At 65.8% G+C, this 22188-nt stretch overlaps 1 protein-coding gene across 34 annotated transcripts in view; it reads left to right on the top strand.

The window, feature by feature from the left end:
* LOC122373537 (Down syndrome cell adhesion molecule-like protein Dscam2) overlaps positions 1-22188 on the top strand; it is a 117583-nt gene that overhangs the window by 31005 nt on the left and 64390 nt on the right. For 17 of the 34 annotated variants that reach the window (XM_043351681.1, XM_043351713.1, XM_043351688.1 and 14 more), the window contains 3 exons: positions 3155-3331; positions 10156-10305; positions 17732-17855. In XM_043351681.1, the coding sequence (XP_043207616.1) occupies positions 3155-3331; positions 10156-10305; positions 17732-17855 (451 nt within the window). Of the gene's footprint in view, positions 1-1726; positions 1889-2107; positions 2270-2370; positions 2533-2573; positions 2739-2780; positions 2943-3154; positions 3332-3498; positions 3661-3695; positions 3858-4318; positions 4481-5042; positions 5205-5229; positions 5392-5426; positions 5589-6545; positions 6708-6753; positions 6916-10155; positions 10306-13381; positions 13500-13766; positions 13870-16968; positions 17093-17731; positions 17856-21557; positions 21695-22188 lie in introns of those variants that run through there. The other 17 variants (XM_043351700.1, XM_043351706.1, XM_043351696.1 and 14 more) reach the window with 17 other exon arrangements.

Below are 22188 nucleotides of genomic sequence, written 5' to 3'. Positions count from 1 at the left end.
ACGGTGGGGCTCTCTCTGCCGCGCGGGCCGCGTGCGTCCCTGTTATTACTCGGGAGACAGCAGGCGGACGGGCACGCGAGCCGCGACCCGGGTCGGCCGACACCGCCGGCCGGTGCTATCTGTCAGTTCGGAGCCAGTCCCGCGGCCGGACAGCCTCCGTCCGATGTTGATGTGCGCGGTTTGGGCCGGACCGACAGTCGCGGCCGCCGGCAGTCTGTGGGGTGTGGCCGGACAGCGTCCCGTGACGGCTGGGACGGGTAGTGTTGCGTCCCGTCCTGGCTGGGACGGGTAGTGCTGCGTCCCGTCCTGGCTGGGACGGGTAGTGCTGCGTCCCGTCCTGGCTGGGACGGGTAGTGCTGCCCCCCCCCCCCCGCCCTGGCGGGGACGGGTAGCGTTGTGACCGCGGCCGCCGACACGGGATAAAACTCCCGGCTGATTGGCCGTCTCGGCCGGTTACCGCAGTCGCTGTGGGAAACCACTGATCAAAGCACGGCAGCATCGCTCCGGCTCCGGATCTGCGGCCACGCTCGGCGACTCCGAGGATGATTCTGAATGGTGTGAACCAATTACTGGTGGTATTATATGACTGACGGCGTAACGATTATGGGATGGTCAGCGGTGGCGTCAAAAAGACGTGTGAATTTCGACCTCGCCGAGCTATTGCGTGGAGATCGCTGTGCTGAGATGCAGTCGACATCTCGCTCATAGCCGCGTTTGCACGGCCGATTGCAAAGTCGGGCCGACGTGGCTTGTGCCCCTTGCGGCACTGAGTCTTATGGCAGTTTACCAATGATTCGTAAACAGTATCGTAATGGCATGCTACCCACGCAAAAGTTATATTAGTAACCATATAGTAAGTACACGACAGTGCTTATCGCAAGCTTATTAACTTTTCCCGAGTAATAGCGGCCAGAAAGAAGGTGCATCAAAGCAGCGTGTTCTGTGTGCAGTTGGGTATTTGACATGCGCTCTCAAGCAAATTATTCATGGAAAGTATCATTGGCAGTCTCAAGGGTGAAACTTCCTTGACCCGCGACCTGCCTCGGCGTCTCGGCTCAACTGAAAGTGACAGCCGGCCGCAGAGGACGTGGTCGGCCGCTTTCGTTCGGAAGTGGTTGTGGTTCGACAGGGCGCCAGACCGCCGTGCGCGGGCCTGAGAACTGCCGGTGGCGGCCGCGTGCTGCGCCTCCGCCGGCCGGCACCCACGGGTGAAATAGGTCCAACCGCAGCCTTCGCACCTGTCTCCCGCCCACCCCTGCTCGTTTGCAGTGTCGTGGCTGTGTGTTCACTGCCGCCTTGGCTGCCAGGCGTCACTGCACCTGTCGCGCTGACAGCTGAGGGGGCGGTTTATCAAAGTGACGACAGGAGCTGCCGCGGCTGTCACCGTGTAACGTTTACAGCCCTATTAGCCTATCTGTTACTGATGTTTCACAGGTAATGTGGCCCATATTCTGACAGCACGTCCGGCCCGCAGCATCAGTGCACTGGCTGCCGCTAATATGCCTGAAATGACCCACTGCATGTGATGACTATTTCAGTTAGCTCGGTGCTATCATGACCAAAAACCACTCCACAGATTGGGAGCTGTCGGATCAGTGCCGTTCGCCCACCTGGTCCGCATTGACCGCCCAGTCCCGTTCCAGCGGAGCGCCAGGCCTACCACACGGAGGTGGTAGGTTGTAGGTGTTCGTAGGGACCCGCCGTGACTGCCGAGTCCCTGTTGCAGTCGTTCACCAGGCCTACCAGACGGAGGTGCATAACGTGTACACGATCCGCGGCAACGCTGCCGTGTTTAGCTGCCAAGTGCCCAGCTATGTGGCCGAGTTTGTGGCGGTGCGCGAGTGGCGCTCTGACGCCGGAGCCGTCCTCCGACCCGGGCAGCAGCACGGTAATTCACACCACGCTGATCACCTGACTGCTGGCTGTGAGACCCGGCAAAGACCGATTTTCAGGTGGGCGGTGACGGAGCCGGGTTTCTCGGCCGCAGGTGGAGGGAAGCTCCTGTTTGCGCTGGGAGGAGATGTAGAGGGCTAGCATTGGACGGGCGCCAGTGTGACGGTGGGCGCGGCGTTGACAGTCCCTGATGACCGCCGCGACCACTCCGCAGCCGTCTCACAGGAGTACGCCTCCGGCGTCATCGACCAGTACGTCATCGTCGGCAACGCGGCCGTGCTCCAGTGTCAGATTCCCAGCTTCGTCGGCGACTTCGTGACGGTGCAGTCTTGGGAGGACAGCGCCGGCGGCACCTACTTCCCCTCGTCCGGCTACGGTAACCGACCCGCAGTCCGCGCCTCTCCTGTCCGACCGCCGCCCGTCCTCCGCCCGGCGCCCCGCCCGTCCTCGGCCGCCTGACGCCTGTCTGGTTTTCAGTCGTGTCGCTCGACTATCGTGCCGAGACGGAGAACGAGTTTGTGATCCGCGGCAACGCTGCGGCGCTGCGCTGTAAGCTGCCCACGTTCGTGGCCGAGTTGGTGCAGGTGGCGTCCTGGCAGGACTCCGCCGGTGGCTCCTACTTCCCCTCGCAGAGCTACGGTAACTAGCTGCGCCCCGCGCGCGCCGCCCGCTCTTTTCAGCTGTCACTCAGCCGTACACGACCAGCGTGCAGGACGAGTACGTGATCGTCGGCAACGCCGGCGTTCTCGGCTGCCGCATCCCCAGCTTCGTCGCAGACTTTGTCACCGTCAGGTCGTGGCAGGACGCCACCGGCGTTACCTTCTTTCGCTCTTCAACGAGCTACGGTACGCCGGCTCCCCGGTGACGCCCCGTGTCGCCCGTTTCAGTCGTTTCGCAGGCGTACCAAGTCGAGATCGACAACGAGTTTGTGGTGCTCGGCAACGCGGCCGTGGTGCAGTGCAAGCTGCCCAGCTATGTGGCCGACTTTGTGCAGGTGGCCTCTTGGGAGGATTCCGACGGCGGCTCCTACTATCCGTCCGCGCGCTACGGTAACTAGTGACGCTGTCCCCTTTCAGCCGTGTCCCAACCCTACCGGACCACGGTGTTTGACGAGGACGTGGTGGTGGGCAACGCGGCGGTGCTGCGGTGCCGCATCCCCAGCTACATGGCCGACCTGGTGGCGGTGCAGTCGTGGGTGGACGGCGACGGCCGCTCCTACTTTCCGGCCGCCAGCCACGGTAAATGGCCGCTCCTGTTACAGTGGTGGCTCAGCAGTACTCAGCCAGCGTCAACCCCGTGTACGTGGTGGCCGGGAACGCGGCCGTGCTGCGCTGCGAGCTGCCCAGTCACGTGGCCGACCTGGTGACGGTCACCTCGTGGGTCGACGGCGACGGCGCCGTCTTCTTCCGCTCGGCTGGGGGCGGCGTTAGTGGCGATGGTACGACTGGCGCATCCTTTCCGTCCTCACTCCCCCCATCTCCTCCTTTCTGTCTTCTGACCTCTCCACAAGTAATGCCGCCTTTCAGGAGTACGCCGGCTGATGCTGGCGGCCCCTTCTCCTGCTGACGGCCCCTTCTCCTGACGACTGACAATGACCTGTTGCAGCTGTCGCGCAGCGGTACGAGGCCAGCGTGGAGCGCGAGTATGCCATCCGCGGCAACGCGGCCACCATGCGCTGTCAGATCCCCAGCTTCGTGGCCGACTTTGTGACGGTGCAGTCGTGGGTGGACTCGACGCAGGCTGCCTACTTTCCCTCCACCGACTACGGTAATTGGTCGCTGACCCTCAGCCTCTGCGCACAGCCGTGTCTCAGCCCTTCGACACCGACTCGGACAAGGAGTACGTCATCAACGGCAACAGCGGCGTGCTCCGCTGCGAGGTGCCCAGCTTCGTGGCCGACTTTATCACTGTGCAGTCGTGGGTCGACTCTGATGGAGCCACCTACTTCCCTTCGGAGGACTATGGTAATTCACGCCCCCCTTCCTGGCCATATGAGAGGTGTGAACAGCATAGTTTCAAGAGCAGCATGGAAGAACTCTTGCTTCAGAGTGCAAGAGATTCTTGATCCTGTTGTTGTTGTGGAGCGCGACTTGCCGTCCGGCGTCGCATCTTGAGACGGCTACAGAACGTAAGTTACGCTGCTTGCAGCGAAATGTTTCAGCAGTTCGCAACTTCTCCCTGAAGCTTTTTCCATCTGGTTTTCTACGTTGTGTCCACCGTTGCCGACTGCCAGAGGCGGACGTGGCGTCATCCTTGCCTGCGTTCCTTGACTATCCTTTTTCACATCCTGCCTCACGTCTTTGCCATGCCTTTCAGTGCTCTGTGGGCGGTCTTTGGTCATGTGCCGATACCTTCCCGGGGTGGCGACGCTGCTCGACTGCCAGTGGTCATTTGGTGGCTGACTGACCTCAGCCTCTGCGCACAGCCGTGTCTCAGCCCTTCGAGACCGACTCAAACAAGGCGTACGTCATCAACGGCAACAGCGGCGTGCTCCGGTGCGAGGTGCCCAGCTTCGTGGCGGACTTTGTCAGCGTGCAGTCGTGGGTCGACTCTGATGGAGCCACCTACTTCCCCTCGGAGGACTATGGTAATTGGCCATCGTTTGTTAGGCGGCAGGAACGGCGCCGGAACATCGCTAGATGATGTTATAACATGACTTTATCCCTAGGTACTTCAAAAAGTGGTCGTGTCACCAGGCTCCGGCGTTGCCTCTTTTTGTTATGTCGAATCCAATAAACGTTCGTGTTGTCTTGCATCGCAAGGCAACGAACGCTTAAATGCGCTGTCATAGGCACTTCGGAGTCCAGTTTGTACTTGAACGGACAGGGCTCCTAGTGTCCAGTCGTTATAAGTACGCTCCAGCAAAGAAGATTTCCAACGTTTGCCTAGCTCTGCTTGTGCAAGAATCGCCATTGAACCTGCAGTTCCCACCGCTGCATGTGATCAGCACCTGGCGCCTTGGAGTTGGCCAATGGCGGCTCCATTGACCGAGACCGCCCCTTTTCTCGCCATACGATTGAAGCATGGCAGTGAATCATTCTCACAGGGGTTCGTTGCGCTTCGGTGTGCCCCAGAGCGACCAGTCCCGTGCGCTCACGCTCTGTCCTCCTCCCCCGCTGACCGGCTGTGTGTCTGTCTGTCCACGGCAGTGGTGTCGCAGCAGTACCAGACCGAGGTGAACAACGCCCACGTCATCGTCGGGAACGCCGCTGTGATCGCCTGCGTTGTGCCCAGCTTCGTGGCCGACTTTGTGCAGGTGGCCTCATGGGAGGACGCGGCCGGCGGCTCCTACTTCCCGTCGTCCCGCTATGGTAATTGCTGTCCCCTTCCTTTCAGCCGTTTCACAGCCGTATGATGCCACCGTTGTCAACGAGGACGTGGTGGTGGGCAACGCGGCGGTGCTGCGGTGCCGCATCCCCAGCTACATGGCCGACCTGGTGGCGGTGCAGTCGTGGGTGGACGGCGACGGCCGCTCCTACTTTCCGGCCGCCAGCCACGGTAAATGGCCGCTGACCCCCGGCCTCTGCGCGCAGCTGTCTCGCAGCAGTTCAACACGGAGGCCGACAACGAGTACGTCATCGTGGGCAACAGCGGCGTGATGCGCTGCGAGGTGCCCAGCTTCGTGGCGGACTTTGTCAGCGTTCAGTCGTGGGTCGACTCTGATGGAGCCACCTACTTTCCTTCGGAGGACTATGGTAATTCAGTGCTGATGCCCGTCAATCGCCTCCATCTTCCAAGTAACTCGAGAAATGGCGCAATGTCGATAGACTTCGAGCTTTTCGGGTCCCGCAGAAAGATGTAGGGCTTTCCATTGGGCCATGTAGTATTCTGGGTCGCTCATGGTAGATGACAGCGAGACCTGTCCTATCTCGAGAGCTGATTGATTATGCAGTAAGTCTCCAGAAGACTGTCTTCTGTGAAACGACGGAACTTCACAACTAGCTAGCCGAGTTAGATGCCGGCCGCTCTTCTGAGCATTTCAGCTGCCAGATAGTTTAAGCCTGGTGGCTGGCTGGTGTTGTTCGGAGACTATTCGGGGAGATCTTAAGCATGACATCAGAAGAGAATCTTTTTTTTGGACCTTGAAAGACAATTTTAAAAACAATTATCACCAAAATGTAATCGTAAACGCAACTCACATCTTCCAGAAGCATTGTTCTTTGGCTTTGTATGGATTAAAAGCTTTACTTGGAGCTAACTATTTCAAGTAAGAAAGCCGGCAAGAATTTTCAGCCAATGGTCTGGAACCCTTGTAGTTTGGAGGCGCTGGTCTGCTTAGAATCGTTCCCGCAATATCCTGGTCAGTTCCTTTGGGTTCCTGCTGTGTTGCCAGTTCCAGCCACCCCTGCCTGCCGTGTCCTGAACTGACGACTTGCCTCGTCTCCGCCAGACGAGTTTCGTAGCGGAGCGTTTCACAGACAACAGATTGTGACGCATGCCGCGCATTGTGTCGGCCACACAGTGACAGTCTTCAACGTCTCTGGAGCTGCACATGACCTCATAGAGCGCGTATTCTCCGCCCCTGGCTGTGCCTCCGCTGGCTGACCGCTCCCGCGCAGGCCATGTGTCCGCCGGCTGACCGCTCCCGCCGTCCCCACGGGGTCGCGCTGGCCATGTCCGCCGGCTGACGGCTCCCGCTGTCCCCACGGCAGTGGTGTCGCAGCCGTACCAGACGGACGTCAACACGGCGCACGTCATCGCCGGCAACAGCGGCGTGCTCTCCTGCGTGATTCCCAGCTTCGTGGCCGACTTTGTCAGCGTGCAGGCGTGGACCGAGGCCGGCGGCGCCACGCACTTCGCCTCGGAGCGGTCGGGTACGTGGCGGCCGGCGGTGACGCCGGCGCCCGCCGTCTGTTTCAGCCGTGCAGCAGAGCTACGAGACCAGGATCCTGGACGAGTTTGTGATCCGCGGGAACGCCGCCTCGCTCAAGTGCGTGCTGCCGAGCCACGTGTCCGACCTGGTGTCGGTGCAGTCCTGGGAGGCCAGCGACGGCTCCGCGTTCTTCCCCTCGTCCGACTATGGTACGGCCTAGGGACGGCAGCAGCTACCCTAGACACCACCACCACCCCGCGCCTCTTCAGAACGTGGCTGCAAACCACAGCTCAACGTATCGAACGTTTCCGAGCCTCCGCTTCCTGTCTAACCTTTGATCTAAAGCTTCGTGCTTTATATAGTTCATTCCTCCAGCTCCTTCGCCTGTCATAAAATGTGCTTCATCCGTGTCTCAAATGACTCACCATATCCTACGACTTGTCCTGGTCTGTCACATGACTCGTCCTGTCCTGTCGTATGCCTCGCTCTATCCTGCCATATGACGCATCTCCTTCCTCTCTGTCATATGACGCGTCCTCTCCGTTCGCCGTCGTATCGCCGCCCGGTGACGCACCGCGGCGACTCAGCCGCCGGTGACGCAGCTGACCTTCTGTCTCCTTCGCCAACCGGGCCGTCAGCGGCTCCGCACTGCTTGTGTCACGGCCGGCGCCTCAGGATCACGGCCGGCGCCTCAGGATCACGGCCGCCCGCCCGGAGAGGGGCGGCGCCGACCCGTCTGACTGCGAGCGTGGGAACTGGGGTGCCCCCCCCCCCGCCGGTCGGTCGGTCGACGGCGGCTGGTGGGAGGACGTTCTCTGTCCGCTCTATGTGGCCACCGGGTCCGGCCGGCTGTCATTAGGTCCTCATCCACAGCCTCGGGCTGGCCGGGTGACTCATCGCTGACAGGCTCCCTCTCCGCCTCTGACTGCCCGAGCTCGGCCGAAGCTCGGCCGCAGCTCAGTCATGAGTTCAGCCGCAGCTCAGCTGGAGCTCAGCTGGAGCTCAGCTGGGCGTCAGCCGTAGCTCAGCTGGTGAATCGCCTGGCCTGGAGTCACGTGCCGCCCGTCACGTGACGACGATGGGCGTCACACCGGGCCGGCAAGACGGGCGCCACTGGGGAGCGGCCGGCGTTTTTCTGCCGCCGCTGCAGCACTGGTGGCTGGGCCGCGGCCGCAGAGCCGGGCGCCAGCCTGGCCGGGTCGCCCCCGCAGCTGTCGACAGGGTCGGCGGGACGCCCGCAGAGTTCAGTCCCTCTCGGGATGGTGTCAACTATTGAGCGCTCTGTGTGCGCTGCCGCGGCGGGCGGAGAGAGAGACCGGCCGCCGCTCGTCGGTCGTCGGTCGGTCGGCGGCGCTGTGCGTGCCGCCGGTCGCCGCCGCCGACGAGGCCGGGTCGACGCTCGCGCCGGGCGCGTGGCTGACTCACCCGTCGGAGTGGCGTCGAGGCCGGCGCGGCGGAACGCACCCCACCTGGTGGCCGGCGCGCGGATCGATGAGCGCGTCGGCCCGCGCGCTCCGGGCGCTGAAGTCGTGTCCTCTGGCTGAGGACGGGCGTGGTCGGCCGGAGGGGGCGCCGACACGCTGACGGCGGGCGCCTGGAGAGAGAGAGAGAGACATGCTCGGCACTCGCCGTCCTCCTTCCGGGACCGGCCTTTGTGTCGGCCGGTCCTGGGGCCGCCGGGGGTCGCCGCTCCGGCCGGGCCTGGGGTCGCCGGAGGTCGCCGCTCCGTCCGGTCAATGTGACAAACATCTCCATACAAACATCTGCCCGCTGACTGACGGCCCCCTGTTTGTGTTTGCCCGCGCGCGGTGTTTGTGTTTAAGTGGCGCGGCTCGCGCGTAATTGCCGGTGACCACCTAGCTGTCAACAATCTTAACGTAACGTCACATGAAGTTGAATAAATACAGAGTAGCGTAACTCCATTATTACAGCGTACCGTAGCTCATTAGTTGGTGATAACGTAACGCTCGGCCGGCATAGCGTAGCTGCTGATGGTTTTATCTTCACTGGTCGCTGCTCGCGATTGTACTGTATCGTTTTACCGCCGGCCACGCGCAGCTAGCGTTTTGCGGTGGTCACGGATGAATTCGCTTTGTCTGATATACCGTAACGGTAACGCTTGTTTCCGCGTCGCCCGCCTCGCTCTGGATACTATCGGTCCGCGCCGCTCCTTAGTGTAACTGACATTGAGGGGCGGCGGTATTGTGGCCTCGGTCACAGCCCGTGTCCGGCCGGGGACCCGCCTCTGAGGCGGCGCTCCGGCTCGGTACGGCCAGGGCTCTCAGTGGGCCGCGGCCCGACCCGGACCGTTCCCGTTCAGAGCCAGGCGGGCGGTGCGCAGATGAACATCACCTGCTCGCGCTGAGGGAGAGTCGACTGAACAGCCAGATAGCCGCCTGAGCTCGACTGCTTTCAAAGTAACACGGAGGTGTTGAAACTGAGACCATTCGGTCGAGCTTGATCGGCTAATCGGCTGTTGGTCGACTCTCCTCTGTCGCGGGATGTGTCTGCGTGTCTGTGTACCCGACCCTGCTCCCAGCAGCCCTCCCCTCCTCCCCATGGACTCCCTCCTCCCCACGGACCCGCCTCCTGCCGATACTCCCACGCCTCCCGCGCGGCTTCCCGTAAAAACGTCTCCGCGCGCGGTAATGACCCTCTCGGTCCGATTGTGTGGTGGACCCGGCGCCGGCCACCGGGCGTTCCCATAGTTAGCGACAAAAGCCGGCCCCAGTTGACACCTGAACTGGAGTCGTCACGAAACGCCGCGTGACGCCCTCCCGCTCCGCCTACCGCTCGGCCCCCAATGCCCAGTCAGATAGCTGGGCGGGAGAGCATTGAGCCAAATTGACGAGTCCCCTTTTGGGTGGCGTTATAGTCACAATCCCCTAGTCGGTATCTCCCCTCCATTTTTACGAGCTGCCTTCTCAGACGCGTTGCGGTTTTATTACTGAGGAAATTCTCTCGATGCAGGGTCAGGATTCCCATTAAACCGCTGTCGTCTGTCCCTGTGACGGCTGGAATCGATCTATCGATCGGCGTGATGCGTCCGCGGCGCTCCGCCCCTGTACTGGTCGCCTCCCCCTCACTACTCTGACTGGCATCTGACGCCCCTCTCTAATGTAACGACTCGCGACTCCCATAGTTGGCGACAGCGGCAGCGGCCAATGGCTCGGCTGAGCGGGCAGGCGCTGACAGTTTCCGTAAGACACAACTGTTCTGGTATTTTTGTGTCGTTGCTACATTAATTTTTGGGTTAATATAGCGTAAAAAAATCCGTTCTTGAATCTCCATGCTTGTTAATTCCTTTTGGGATAATCTCACCAACCTGTCCTACAGACCCAACTCTCGGCAGTCCTACATGGCCCCTATGTAACCCCCTGATGACCCCTGTGTCCCGCTATACACCCCGTCGGCCGTGTGTGACCTCCGCCCGCGGCGCGTGTCGTCAGACGGCAAGTACCTGGTGCTGCCGTCTGGCGAGCTGCACATCCGCGACGTGACGCCCGAGGACGGCCTCAAGTCGTTCCGCTGCCGCACCGTGCACCGGCTGACGGGCGAGACGCGCCTCAGCGCCACCGAGGGCCGACTCGTCGTCTCAGGTGAGTCTGAGACTGGCAGCGGCCGCCCGGGCACCCCGGGCCGTCCGAGACCGGCAGCGGCCGCCACAGAGACAGAGAGACCGGCACAGAGACCAGGGAGACCGGTACAGGGACCAGGGAGACCGCCACGGAGACCATCGTAACTGCGCGAACGTCAATCTCATCTAAAGCTCGACGTCGTACTCTCCAAACAGTCATCTGTAGATAAATTTGCCGGGACTGTGTGGGGGTGGAGGTCTCTGTGGGGACCTCTGGTCAGTCCCCACTTCCCAGCTCTCTGCGTCGGTGGGGGTCTCTGCAGGGACCTCTGGTCACTATTTCCCGGCTCTCTGCGTCGGTGGGGGTCTCTGTCGGGCTCTCTGCAGGGACCTCTGGTCACTATTTCACCGGCTCTCTGCGGCGGTCGCCGCCGGTCGCGGGGTTAAGTCGTCCGCCGGCGGCCGCTCGGTGGGCGGCGCCATTGTTTCTTTGTGCCGCCGGCCGAGCGGCCGTCTGCGGTCGGCGTACCTCGGTCGGCCTGTTCGACTCATTATCGTTATGTCGTTAGTATTGACACGGCCGGCACGACGCGCTCTCTGACTGTATCATGACGGGCCCTGCCGGCTCCTGAATAGTTCATTTGGCTGTAATGCGGTTTTGGGTTAACGCCCTTCCGGTGATCGACTCAGTCTTCTGGGCCAGTTTCAGCCTTTGCATATGATTAATGGATATGTCAAATGTTGAAATGTAGCGTGTTCCGTAACGCCCTCTGTTGCGCGTGTCGGTTTAACGTAACGGTAACGTCTGCTCGCCTTGCACTGTTTGCCTCTGAAAGTAAAGTCTGCGCGCGGTGTGTTGTGTTGTGTGCGCGAGGAGCCTACCTGAATGTTGGGATAGGGTACCCCTGCTGTCGGGCCGCCGGCCGCCGCCGCCGCCGCCGCCTGTCTCCGCGCCAGCCCAGCGCTCCGCCCGGCCGGTCCGTCTGCCCATCTGCGGCCGCACCGACCGCCTCTGGGCGGCCAGAGGCGGGCCGGACCCAGCCGTCCCACACACACCGCTGAGAGACTGCCAGATCGGTATCGTTCTCATTGCCAGCATTGAGAAAGCGTGCTGCGGAGCCCAGTCGGTCGTGCGTTGTCCGGTTGTGGTAGGATGTCCCTAGAGGGCGCCCCGACCGCACCCCTGCTAGGGGCCGGCCGCGGAGGTAGCGCCATCTGTGCCCGGAGTTCACTGACAGGACTGATTCATGCATTTACTTTGGCATAACATAGTCAATGCGTTCTCCATTATCAGTCGCCATACTGACACCATACTGACACATGTGGACTGCTGCGCCATCCGGGTCCCGGCTGAGCCTCCGTCGGCGGCCGCCTGACAACAGGCCGGAGCAGACCGGCGCCGCGGCCCGCCTCCGCCGAGCCTTTTGACCGGGCTGGCACCCGCGCGTCCGGCGCCGGTGGCTCCTGTATCCGTCTCCAGACAGACCCCGTAGCGCTAGCAGCAGTGCCGTGCGGAGTGCCGTGCCGGATTTCTGGCCGCTGACGCGCCGCTGTCGGTCGGCAGAGCCGGTGAGCAGCTCGGCGCCCGCGTTCCCGTCCGCCTCCCAGACGACTCAGGGGGTGACGTTCCGGTCTGGCCGCGGCCTGGCGCTGTTCTGCGCGGCCCAGGCGGCGCCCCCGCCCGAGTTCAGGTCAGAGCAGCCCCCGCCCCGGCCGAGGTCAGGTCAGCACAGCCCCCCGACCCTAGGTCAGGTCAGCCACCGCTTAAGGTCAGGTCAGAGCAGCCCCCGCCCCCGCCGAGGTCAGATCAGCCCCCGCTCAAGGTCAGGTCAGAGCAGCGACCGCCCGAGTCAGGTCAGCGCGGGACGGCATCGGTAGCTCGGCTCGGCAGAGCGATCTGTCCGGTGACGGAACGTCCGCAGTGGTGTCGAGGTGGGTCGGGTCGGCAGCAGGGGCCCTATCCCGGCAACAGGGAGCGGCCCTGTCCCGGCCACTGAGGCGCCGCCGGTCGTCCGCAGAGCCGGTGTCGGCCGCTCCTCCCCAGGTCACCGTCTCGGCGCAGCTGAACAAGGCGGTGGGCCGGCGCGGCCGACCGGCCACGCTGCTCTGCCCGGGCCAGGGCCGGCCGGTGCCCGCCTTTCGGTAGGTGGCGCTGTCACGTTGCGTTCCGCCGCAGAGCCGGTGTCGGCGGCGCCGCCGCGGCTGGCGCTGTCGGAGCGTACCAGCCTGGCGGCCGGCAGGGCGGTGACGGCGGTGAGCCTGCTCTGTCCGGGCCAGGCGGCGCCGCCGCCCCTGTTCCGGTAGGTACTGGTCGGGCGGGGCTCGGGTTCAGCCAGCGAGTCGGGTAAGTGGCGGCGGCTGTCGGCCGGACGGCCCGGTACTCCTCCCGCCGGGCGGTGGGTCCGTCCCGCGGCCCCCACTCCCTGACGGGTCCCGCGGCCGCCGCAGCACCCGTCAGCTCGGGCCGGCCCCAGGTGAACGCTGTAGCCCGTCTCAGTCTGGTGGAGGGCCGCCGCTCGGCGCCCGTCACGCTGCTCTGCCCCGGCCAGGCCGCCCCGCCGCCGCACTTCAGGTAGGCGGGCGTAGGTAGTCGTACCCTCACACACCAACGAGGCAGGTAGGTAACTCTATGGTGATTGATTGCCGTCTGGGAGCTAGTTCGGCAACTGAACCGGCTCACGGCGGTGCCATTCACTGGCTCGGTACACGTCCGCATGTCCATTTGCTGATTCCGACCGACCGTCGGCTGACAAGTGCGACATCCCGAGAGCTGAGGGCACCACCGCGGTCCATTTCGGTCCGGACCGGACAGCCGGGGCGGGGCGCTGGGTGGCGCCGCCCGGCGGGGGACGGCGCGGCGGGCCGGCCGGACCACTCCTCCACCGACTGACGGCCCACCCGGCCGGCGCAGAGCCGGTGGCCGCGTCGGCGCCGCAGCTCGGCGAGGTCTCTCAGCTGCACCTGACGCGCGCCCGCCGCGCCGCCGTCGCCATGCTGTGTCCCGGCCAGGCGGCCCCGGTTCCGACGTTCAGGTAGGCTGTCTCCGCCCCCGTCCCCACCGCGGCCAGTGACGGTGAGTCTGTCCCCTGCGCCCACAGAGCCGGTCTCGGCGTCCGCGCCGTCCGCCGTACCGCTGCTGGACGCGTACCACCAGCAGGCGGGCCGGCCGCTCTCTCTGCTCTGCCCCAGCCAGGCGTACCCTCTGCCCAGGTTCAGGTAGGCTCCCCGCCGGCTCAGGTCAGGTCGGTGTCTGACCGGAGTGGCCGTGGCCCCGCAGAGCCGGTGGCGGCCACGGCGCCGTCGGCCATGTCCCTGCCCAACGCGCACCAGCGGACGGCGGCGCAGGCCGCGGCGCTGCTCTGCCCCAGCCAGGCGTACCCGCTCCCCAGGTTCAGGTAGGCTCTGCGCCAGGTCAGGTCAGCTCCCGGTCGGGTCAGGTCAGTGGGTGACGCGAGTGGCCGTTCGCAGAGCCGGTGACGGCCGCCGCGCCCAGCATCATGTCGCTGCCAGACGCCTACCGGCAGACGGCCGGCCGGCCGCTCTCTCTGCTCTGTCCCAGCCAGGCGTACCCTCTGCCCAGGTTCAGGTAGGCTCTGCGCGGAGTCCATGTAGGGGTCCGAGCGTCAGGTCGGGTCGGTCGGCGCTGTTCCGCAGAGCCGGTGGCGGCGGCGGCGCCCTCTGCCATGCTGCTGGCCAACGCGCACCACCAGACGGCGGGTGGGCAGCTGTCGCTGCTCTGCCCCAGCCAGGCGTACCCGCTGCCCGCGTTCAGGTAGGCTGCTCGGGCCGGCCGGTCGGGGGCTGACCGGTGCGCCGTTCGCAGAGCCGGTGGCCGCCGGCCGGCCGCAGGTGCAGGAGCTCTCTCAGCTGGGGCAGATGACGCGCCGGGCGGCCGGCGCGCTCAGTCTGCCCTGTCCGGGACAGGCGTTCCCCGTGCCGACGTTCAGGTAGGCTCGGTGTGTGAGGGCGCGCACTGACGGGCCGCCGGCGCCCCCAGAGCCGGTGGCCGCCGGCCGGCCGCAGGTCCAGGAGGTGTCCCAGTTCGGTCACGTGACGCGCCGGGCGGCCGCGCAGCTCAGCCTGGCCTGTCCCGCACAGGCCTACCCGCTGCCCAGGTTCAGGTCGGTGGCCGGCCCGAGTAGGGCGGTAGCTCGGTGCAGCGGGGTGCCCTATCCCACCACTCAGGTCAGTAGCTGCCTCGGTCGCCGGTGCGGGCCCACCTCAGTCCGATCGTCGGTCTTGCAGAGCCGGTGGCAGCCACGGCTCCGCAGGGTAACTCGCGCGTGGAGACGTCCCGGACGGCGGCGGCCGCGCGCTCGTCCGTGGCGCTGCCCTGTGCCGGCCAGGCGTTCCCGCCGCCGACGTTCAGGTAGACGGAGCGCGGTGATCGGCTGGGACTGTGTCCGCTGTCCTGGGGCTGTGTCCGCTGACGGGCGGAGCGCCGCTGTTCTGGGGCGGACCGCCGCTGTCCTGGGGTTGTGTCCACTGACGGGCGGTGCGCGGCGGTCCTGGGGCGGTGTGCCGCTGTCCTGGGGCTGTGTCCGCTGACGGGCGGCGCGCTGTGCAGAGCCGGTGTCGGCGGCGGCGCCCGGGGACGCCTCGCAGCGCGACCTGAAGCGGCAGCTGCACCGCGCCGGCCGCGCTGTCTCGCTAGGCTGCCCGGCGCAGGGCGTGCCGCCGCCCACATTCAGGTAGGTGCCGCTGGCGTCTGCCGGTGCCGCCGTTTGGAACTGACGGCGCGCGGTCCGCAGAACCCCTGGCGGCCTCGGCGCCGGAGCTGGAGCGGGACCTCCGCTTCAAGCGGGTGGAGCGGCGGCGCGGGGCGGCGCTCTGTCTGCTCTGTCCCGGCCAGGGGTACCCGGCGCCCAGCAGACGGTAGGTGCCGCCTCTGTGCCGGCCCGGGGACCACCAGGGGTACCCGGCGCCCGGCAGACGGTAGGTGCCGCCTCTGTGCCGGCCCGGGGACCACCAGGGGTACCCGGCGCCCGGCAGACGGTAGGTGCCGCCTCTGTGCCGGCCCGGGGACCACCAGGGGTACCCGGCGCCCGGCAGACGGTAGGTGCCGTGTCTGACGGCCGGCCGCGCGCGCCACAGAGCCCGTGGCCGCCTCTGCCCCGCAGATCAGCGAGCTGGCGCGCACGGTGACACTGCAGCGGCGGCGCGGCGCCGCGCTCAGCCTGGGCTGTCCGGGACAGGCCTTCCCCGTCCCCACCGTCAGGTATGGTCAGCTCCACAGGGCTGCTGCTGTGAGCTCCTACAGCTCCTGTGAGGGTTACCCTGTCCTCCACTCGGGTAGGCTCCCTCCCGCCGGTCTCTGGCCGGGAGGGGAGGGGTCCTGTGGGGGTTATCCTGTCCTCCACTCGGGTAGGCTCCCGCCCGCCGGCCCGCCGGTCTCTGACCGCTGACCGCCCTGGGTCGCAGAGCCGGCCAGCGCCTCAGCGCCCCGGGTCCCGGAGGGCTCGCAGTTCGAGGCACTCAGCCGGGTGGCGGGCGCGCCGCTTTCGCTGCTGTGCCCCGGCCAGGCCGCGCCCACGCCCGCCTTCAGGTAAGTGCCGGATGGTCAGGGTGATGTGCCGCTGGAGGTACCGACCGGAGCCGGGTCTGGACTGGTCCGGTCTGTGTCGGGTATGCGTTGGTCTGGACTGAGTGATACAGTTGGGTCGGTGGTGTCCTCTGTCGAAGGCTCTCTGAGCGGGCGAGGAGTGAAGCCCAGCGGCTCCAGAGTCGGGTCGGCCCTACTACCCTGTCGGATGAGAGCATGGTTCTGTACCCGCACTGCAGACGGAGCCGGACGGTCTGCTCTTCTCGGCTGGTTTGGCATTGTTTAGCGGTAGCTTACAAGGCAGCCTCTCTGCCGAGGCGGAACTCGTGTCGGACGACTGTGCGCTGTGGGCGTTGGCTGCGGCAGCGGCGGCGGGTCCCCGGTCCTGGGAGGCACCGCGCCGTGTCCCGGGGTGGGGTCGGGCCCGACTGACCGCCGCGCTGGCCGGTGCGTGCGGCCCGCAGAACCGGTCAGCAGCGCGCCGCCTCAGTTCCCCACGCAGAGCAAGATCAGCTCAGCGGAGCAGCGGGCCGGCGCGGCGCTCAGCCTCCTCTGCCAGGGCCAGGGGTCGCCGGTACCAGTGACAAGGTCAGCAGTGAGGCCAGGGGTCACCGGTGCCAGTCACAAGGTCAGCGGAGGGTCAGGGGTCACCAGTACCGAACCAGGGGTCGCCGGTGCCAGTCACAAGGTCAGCACAGGGTCAGGGGTCACCGGTGCCAGTCACAAGGTCAGCAGCGGGGCCAGTCAGGAGATGGCGGTGAGTTGACCGGTCGATCCGTGTCGCTGGGAAGAATCTGATTTGGGGAAGAAAGGGCGGTGAAATCCAGTGAACTCTCGTCCGTCAACCGTACATGCGGCGGAGTGCGGCGGCGGCGGCCGGTGGCGGTTCCACCCTATCCCTCCCCGGCTGCCGGAGTCCCCGCTATGCGCGCCTCCAACCGTCCTCTCTGTGCCGCCGCCCCCAGAGCCGGTGTCGAGCGCGCCGCCAAAGACCACCAGTCGCAGTGAGATCCAGACGGAGCGGGCGGCGGCCGGCGCGGCGCAGGCGCTCCTCTGCCCCGCTCAGGCCTTCCCGCTGCCGGCCTTCAGGTAGGCGCCGAGCGGTGACCCCTGCGCCCCGTGACACGAGCCTCTCCCCTGTAGAGCCGGTGTCCAGCGGGCCGCCTAAGGTCTCCGTCGAGTCCAAGGCGTATAACCTGCAGCACGGCAGCGGCGCTGAGCTCAGCCTGCCGTGTAAGGCGCAGGCGTTCCCCGTGCCGCGCTTCAGGTGAGGACGCTGCAGTGCCCGCGCCCGTCTGACCAGGTCAGAACTGAACTCAGCAGTCACCGTCGGTCAGGGGGTGGCGGTCCTTTCAATTCGACCAGCGCGGGCCGGCGGCGAAGACGGCTTCCTATCCCACCATTCAGGGACGGCTCCGTCCCCACATCTCGTCAGTCTGTCTCCATTGTCTCCCTATCCGCTCTCAGAGCCGGTGGCCAGTGGCGCCCCGGTGGTGCCGCCCGGCGCCAACGGGGTCATAGTGGAGGCCCGCGCCGCCGCGCCGGGCACGCTGCACTGCCGCGGCCAGGGTCACCCGTTGCCCAGCTTCAGGTGAGCCACCGCATTGGGCAGATATAACCGCACTGCCGCGGCCAGGGCCACCCAGTGCCGCCCAGTGCCCAGCTTCAGGTGAGGTAGCGCATCGGGCAGGGCTCAGAGGTACCCTTGTTCAAGTGGCGTGTGAGGGCGCAGCTCAGCACATTCAGAGGCGCGGAGACTGGGCGGCGGCCGGCGGTATCGCGGTCGGAACGAGGCGCGATCCCAACACTCGAGCCTCCGGGACTGGCTGGTGGGCTGCTCAGTGTTCCCGGCGAGGCACCGCTGTCCCGCGCCCGGCGCTACCCCGGCTGTCCGCTCCCCTCGCAGAGCCGGTGTCGAGCGGCGCTCCGCGGGTGCCGGCCGGGGCCCAGGGCGCCACGTTCTACCTGCGGGCGGCGGCGCCGGGGGCGCTGCACTGCCGCGGCCAGGGCTACCCGGCGCCAGTGTTCAGGTGAGCCGGCGGCGGCCCTCCCCCCCCCCCGTCCCCCGTCCCGGGGCGGGGTCCGTGCACCCACCGGACGGTGTCGCTCCCGACAGAGCCCGTCTCGAGCGCGGCGCCCAGCGTGCCGCTCGGGGCGCGCGGCGACGTGTTCACCTTCGCGGCGGGTGGGGACACGACGCTGCCCTGTCGCGGCCAGGCCTTCCCCGCGCCCACCTTCAGGTGAGTTGGGTGGCAGGGAGGCCATCTAATGCACAGACGGAGTGGTATTTCTGAGCCGCTCGGGACGTCATGGAGGAACCTAGCTGACAAATTCGCTAGGCCAGTCGGAACAGGTGTCTTGACGTGAACGAAGGTCTTCTGACGGCAGTTGTAAGCGGCAGCTCGAAGTCGTACGAAATCACCTCAGTCCTCTCCGGCGATGTCCTTTGGCGGCGGCCCGGGCCCAGTTCAGCCCATCCCAACATTTCGGCTCCTCGTTGCTCCGCTGAGGTGGCGGCTGTCTCCGCCCGGCCTCGGAGAGTTACGATCCCGTCCCGGCCGGTGCCGACAGAGCCGGTGGCCAGCGGCGTGCCACGCCTGCTCGGCGCCCGCGGCGACCGACTCGACCTCAGCGCCGGCTCGGCCGTGGCCGTGCCGTGTCGGGCGCAGGCGTTCCCCGTGCCGCGCTACAGGTGGGCCCTCCCTCCGGCTACTTCCCAACCGCAGTGTCTACACCCCAACATTCAGGTAGGGCTCCGATCAGCTCCGGTAGGTAGGCCTCTCCTATGGTTAACCGTCGGTGTTCGGCAGAGCCGGTGTCCAGCTCTGCGCCGCGACTGCCGGCCGACTCCAAGTCGAACACGTTCTCGCACTCGTCTGGAGCGCCGCTGGCTCTGCTGTGTCGTGGACAGGCGTTCCCGGTGCCCTACTTCAGGTGCGTGCGATCGGCGAACAGGCTCGCTGGGACGTCGAGGTGGCGGTTCGGTTCAGTTTCACCGTTCAGCGGAGACTAGGCTCGGCGGCCGACCTGTCATGGGAAGACGCAGAGACGAGACCTCGCCTAGCCCAGCCGTCCTCTCTCTACCTTGCTGCCTCTCCGACCGGTCGGGCGCGCTCACTATTCTGTCCGCCTCGTCCGTCTCCTGTCCCGTCCAAATATCAAAACTCTGTGGCGGCGGGCGGCGGCTCGGCCGGCATCCCATTCATGATGCTAGAGGGCTGCAGGCGATTGATGCCAGTGACACTCTGGCGGCCCCTCCCGCAGAGCCGGTGGCCAGCTCGGCGCCCCGGCTGCCGTCCGAGTTCAAGACGGACGCGCTGTGGCTGGCGGCCGGCGCTCCCGCGGCCCTCACCTGTCGCGGCCAGGCGTTCCCGGTGCCGGCCTTCAGGTGCGCTGCGCTCGGACGAGAGCGAACGGAGCTGGGACAGACTGAGAGGATCAGTGGGCTGGTTTTCACAGACGGGTCTACATTTAGTAAGCTAGTTTCGGATAGGGAGGCTTTGTTTCCTAGCTGGTGGGCGAAGGCGGCGCGACGGTCTGTCGGTCGCTCTGGCGGTCGGTCGGTCGGTTAGCTGGACGGTCGGATGGATGGACAGGACATTACCCTCCCTTACCGGCCACTGGGCTGCGCTGGGCCGGCGCCGGCGGCTCTCTTGACACCTGTGGCCCGCCGGCGGTGACGTGTCGGTCTGACCCGTGTCGGTCTGTGGCCCGCGGTCTGCAGAGCCGCGCGGCAGCTCGGCGCCGCGGCTGACCGCCCAGCAGCGCCGTCTGGAGCTGGCGGACGCCGCCGCGGGCCGGCCGGTGCCGCTGGCCTGCAGCGCCCAGGCGCACCCGCCGCCCGCGCACAGGTGAGGGAGGGGTGGGCGGAGCGGCGGCGGACCGACGGACGGCGGGGCTCCCGACCTCCTGTGTGACCGCTGCGTACCCCGCAGAACCCACCGCGTCCTCGGCGCCGCGCGTCCTCGGCGAGCGGCTCATGCTGCGCTCGGCGCTGGAGGGTGCGGCGGCCGTCCTCAGCTGCCGAGCGCAGGCCAGCCCGAGCCCCGCCTTCAGGTACGGTACAGCAGGCCAGCCCGCGGCCCCGCCTTCAGGTACGGTATAGCAGGCCAGCCCCGGGGCCCGCCTTCAGGTACGGTACGGCAGGCCAGCCCGAGCCCCGCCTTCAGGTACGGCTTAGCAGGCCGGGGTACAGATACAGGCCAGCCCGGGCCCCGCCTTCAGGTACGGTATAGCAGGCCGGGGTACAGATACAGGCCAGCCCGGGCCCCGCCTTCAGGTACGGTATAGCAGGCCAGCGCGGGGTACAGGCACAGGCCAACCCGGGGTACGGTACAGATCAGTCCGGGCGCATGTGCAGGCCAGCCCGGGTCCGCGTTCAGACCCGCCGGGGCCCCGCGTTCAGGCGCAGTGCGGCGGGCCGGGCGGACGTCCCGCGAGTCCCAGACTCTGTGAGCTCAGAGGTTCTGGCGGTGACGGTGAGGTCTATGTCTTCTGGGTGGTGGCAGCTACCCGTTCCTACCTGGACTGGACCACAGTGGCTCTCCATCGCCTGGGTATCTGTCAATGTCGGGACACTGATGTCCGGTGTGTTGGCGTTGGGCCGGCGGCGGCGGCGCGGTGGTGCAGCAGCAGTTCGCGTACTTCCGCCCCGTCCCCCTGATCTGACGGCCGCCTGCCGGCCGCGCAGAGCCGCTCTCCAGCGCCGCTCCTACTGTGCCGTTCGAGGCGCGCGGTAACGTGCACGTGGCGCCGGCCGGCCGGCCGGTGTCGCTCTCCTGTCGCGGCCAGGCCTCCCCCGCGCCCCTGTTCAGGTGAGTGCTCCGGCCGGCCGCCGGAGGAACTGTCAGCTCGCGAGGACGCGGTCCAGCCTCTACCCGCACACAGGTTATAATCAGACCTGCTGTTCAAACAGGCGTTTGTAGACTGACAGCCAAGGTAAGGTAGTCTGCTGCTCTTATCATAAGATTGTAATTTTATGCGCGGACATGTGGCATGTTTTGGCATCAACTACGAGTGCCGGTGATTGAGTCGCTCCACACTACCAAAATCTGCTGGGCTGGCGCGGAGCAAGCAGCTGCGCAATACCTTACCATCCTTCCGGTTTCAGAAACGAACTTTAATCCTATGAAACGATGAACTATTCGGAAACCATGATGACCTTACCTCACCTAGCAGTCGGCTGTTATGCAGAATTAAACTTTATTTTTGCGATTATAGACTCTATGGTGCTGGGTAACCAACCTTCTTTTCTGTCCTGTGTGTCCTGAGTCCCAGCGTCTGTCCTATATATGCCGGCCCCTGTGTAACTGTCAGCCCCCGCCTCCGCCGGTGTGGCCCGCAGAGCCGACGGCCTCCTCGGCGCCGCGCGTGGCCGGAGAGCTCTACCTGTTCCGCCGCGCCGCGGCGCGCGCGGCCGTGACGCTGCTGTGCGGCGCGCAGGCCAACCCGCCGCCCCTGTTCAGGTCAGACCGGCGTGTCCGGTCCTCGGGGACCAGCCCCAGGGCCAGGATACACGTGTGGAGTGAGCTGATCTGGGAACTCGTGGTCTGTGTGTGCCGGTACGGGTGTGTGTGGTGGTGAGGTCAGTGGCTGGTGGTGGTGTGGGGTGGCTGTGTATGCTAGGGTCTCGGGTAGGGTGTGGGACCGGGGCCGGGCCGGTGCGGGAGGGCAGTCCCGGGGGTGGGAGGCAGCCCCGGGGTGGAGCCGCTCTGTCCGCGGCCCGCGCCGCCCCGTCTGAACTCTGAGCCCCCTCTGTCTCTCTCCCGGTTGGCAGGCCGCTCTTGGAAAGCACGCTCCTTGGGTGGCCGATGCACACCACGTACGACTAGCGTTGACGCGGGGGCACCTCGCCTGCTGCCGTCTAGCGGTGAGTCTCTCAACCTCAGTTGGTAGAACGCTCCGCTTGGCGGCTGGCCGCTGGCTTGGTGCCCCCGGCGATGCTATGTCGCTCGCTTGGTGGCTTATTGGCTTTGGACGTTACTTGGTCCCACTTGGAATACTAACAGTCTTTTCGTCCCGTCTCCAAGTCAAAATATAATATAACTTGAAAATTTGTTCGAGTAAAATCACCCCGTATCGAGAGTGTGTAGTTTTCCCGCTTGCCTGGCCTTTGCAGTCACACCATAGTGTTGCCGGCTTTTGGCTGTTATGCTTCTGTCAGCCGTGTGACCGGCCGCTGCGGCTGGCGGCGGGGCAGCTTGGTACCGTGCTGGTCACTGGAAGGCAGTCAGGGCACCCCCGGTTACCGTGCTGGTCACTGGGCAGCGTGCACCCTCGGGTGCCGTGAGGTGCCGTTCTAGTCACGGAGCTTGTACACCTACCCACCTACCACCCGCTGGGAGAGCCGCTGTATCTTTGTAT

Source organism: Amphibalanus amphitrite, unplaced genomic scaffold, assembly GCF_019059575.1.
Source record: "Amphibalanus amphitrite isolate SeventyFive unplaced genomic scaffold, NRLGWU_Aamphi_draft 001513F_arrow, whole genome shotgun sequence".
Lineage (NCBI taxonomy): Eukaryota > Metazoa > Arthropoda > Thecostraca > Balanomorpha > Balanidae > Amphibalanus > Amphibalanus amphitrite.
This window is presented reverse-complemented; position numbering and strand designations above follow the sequence as displayed.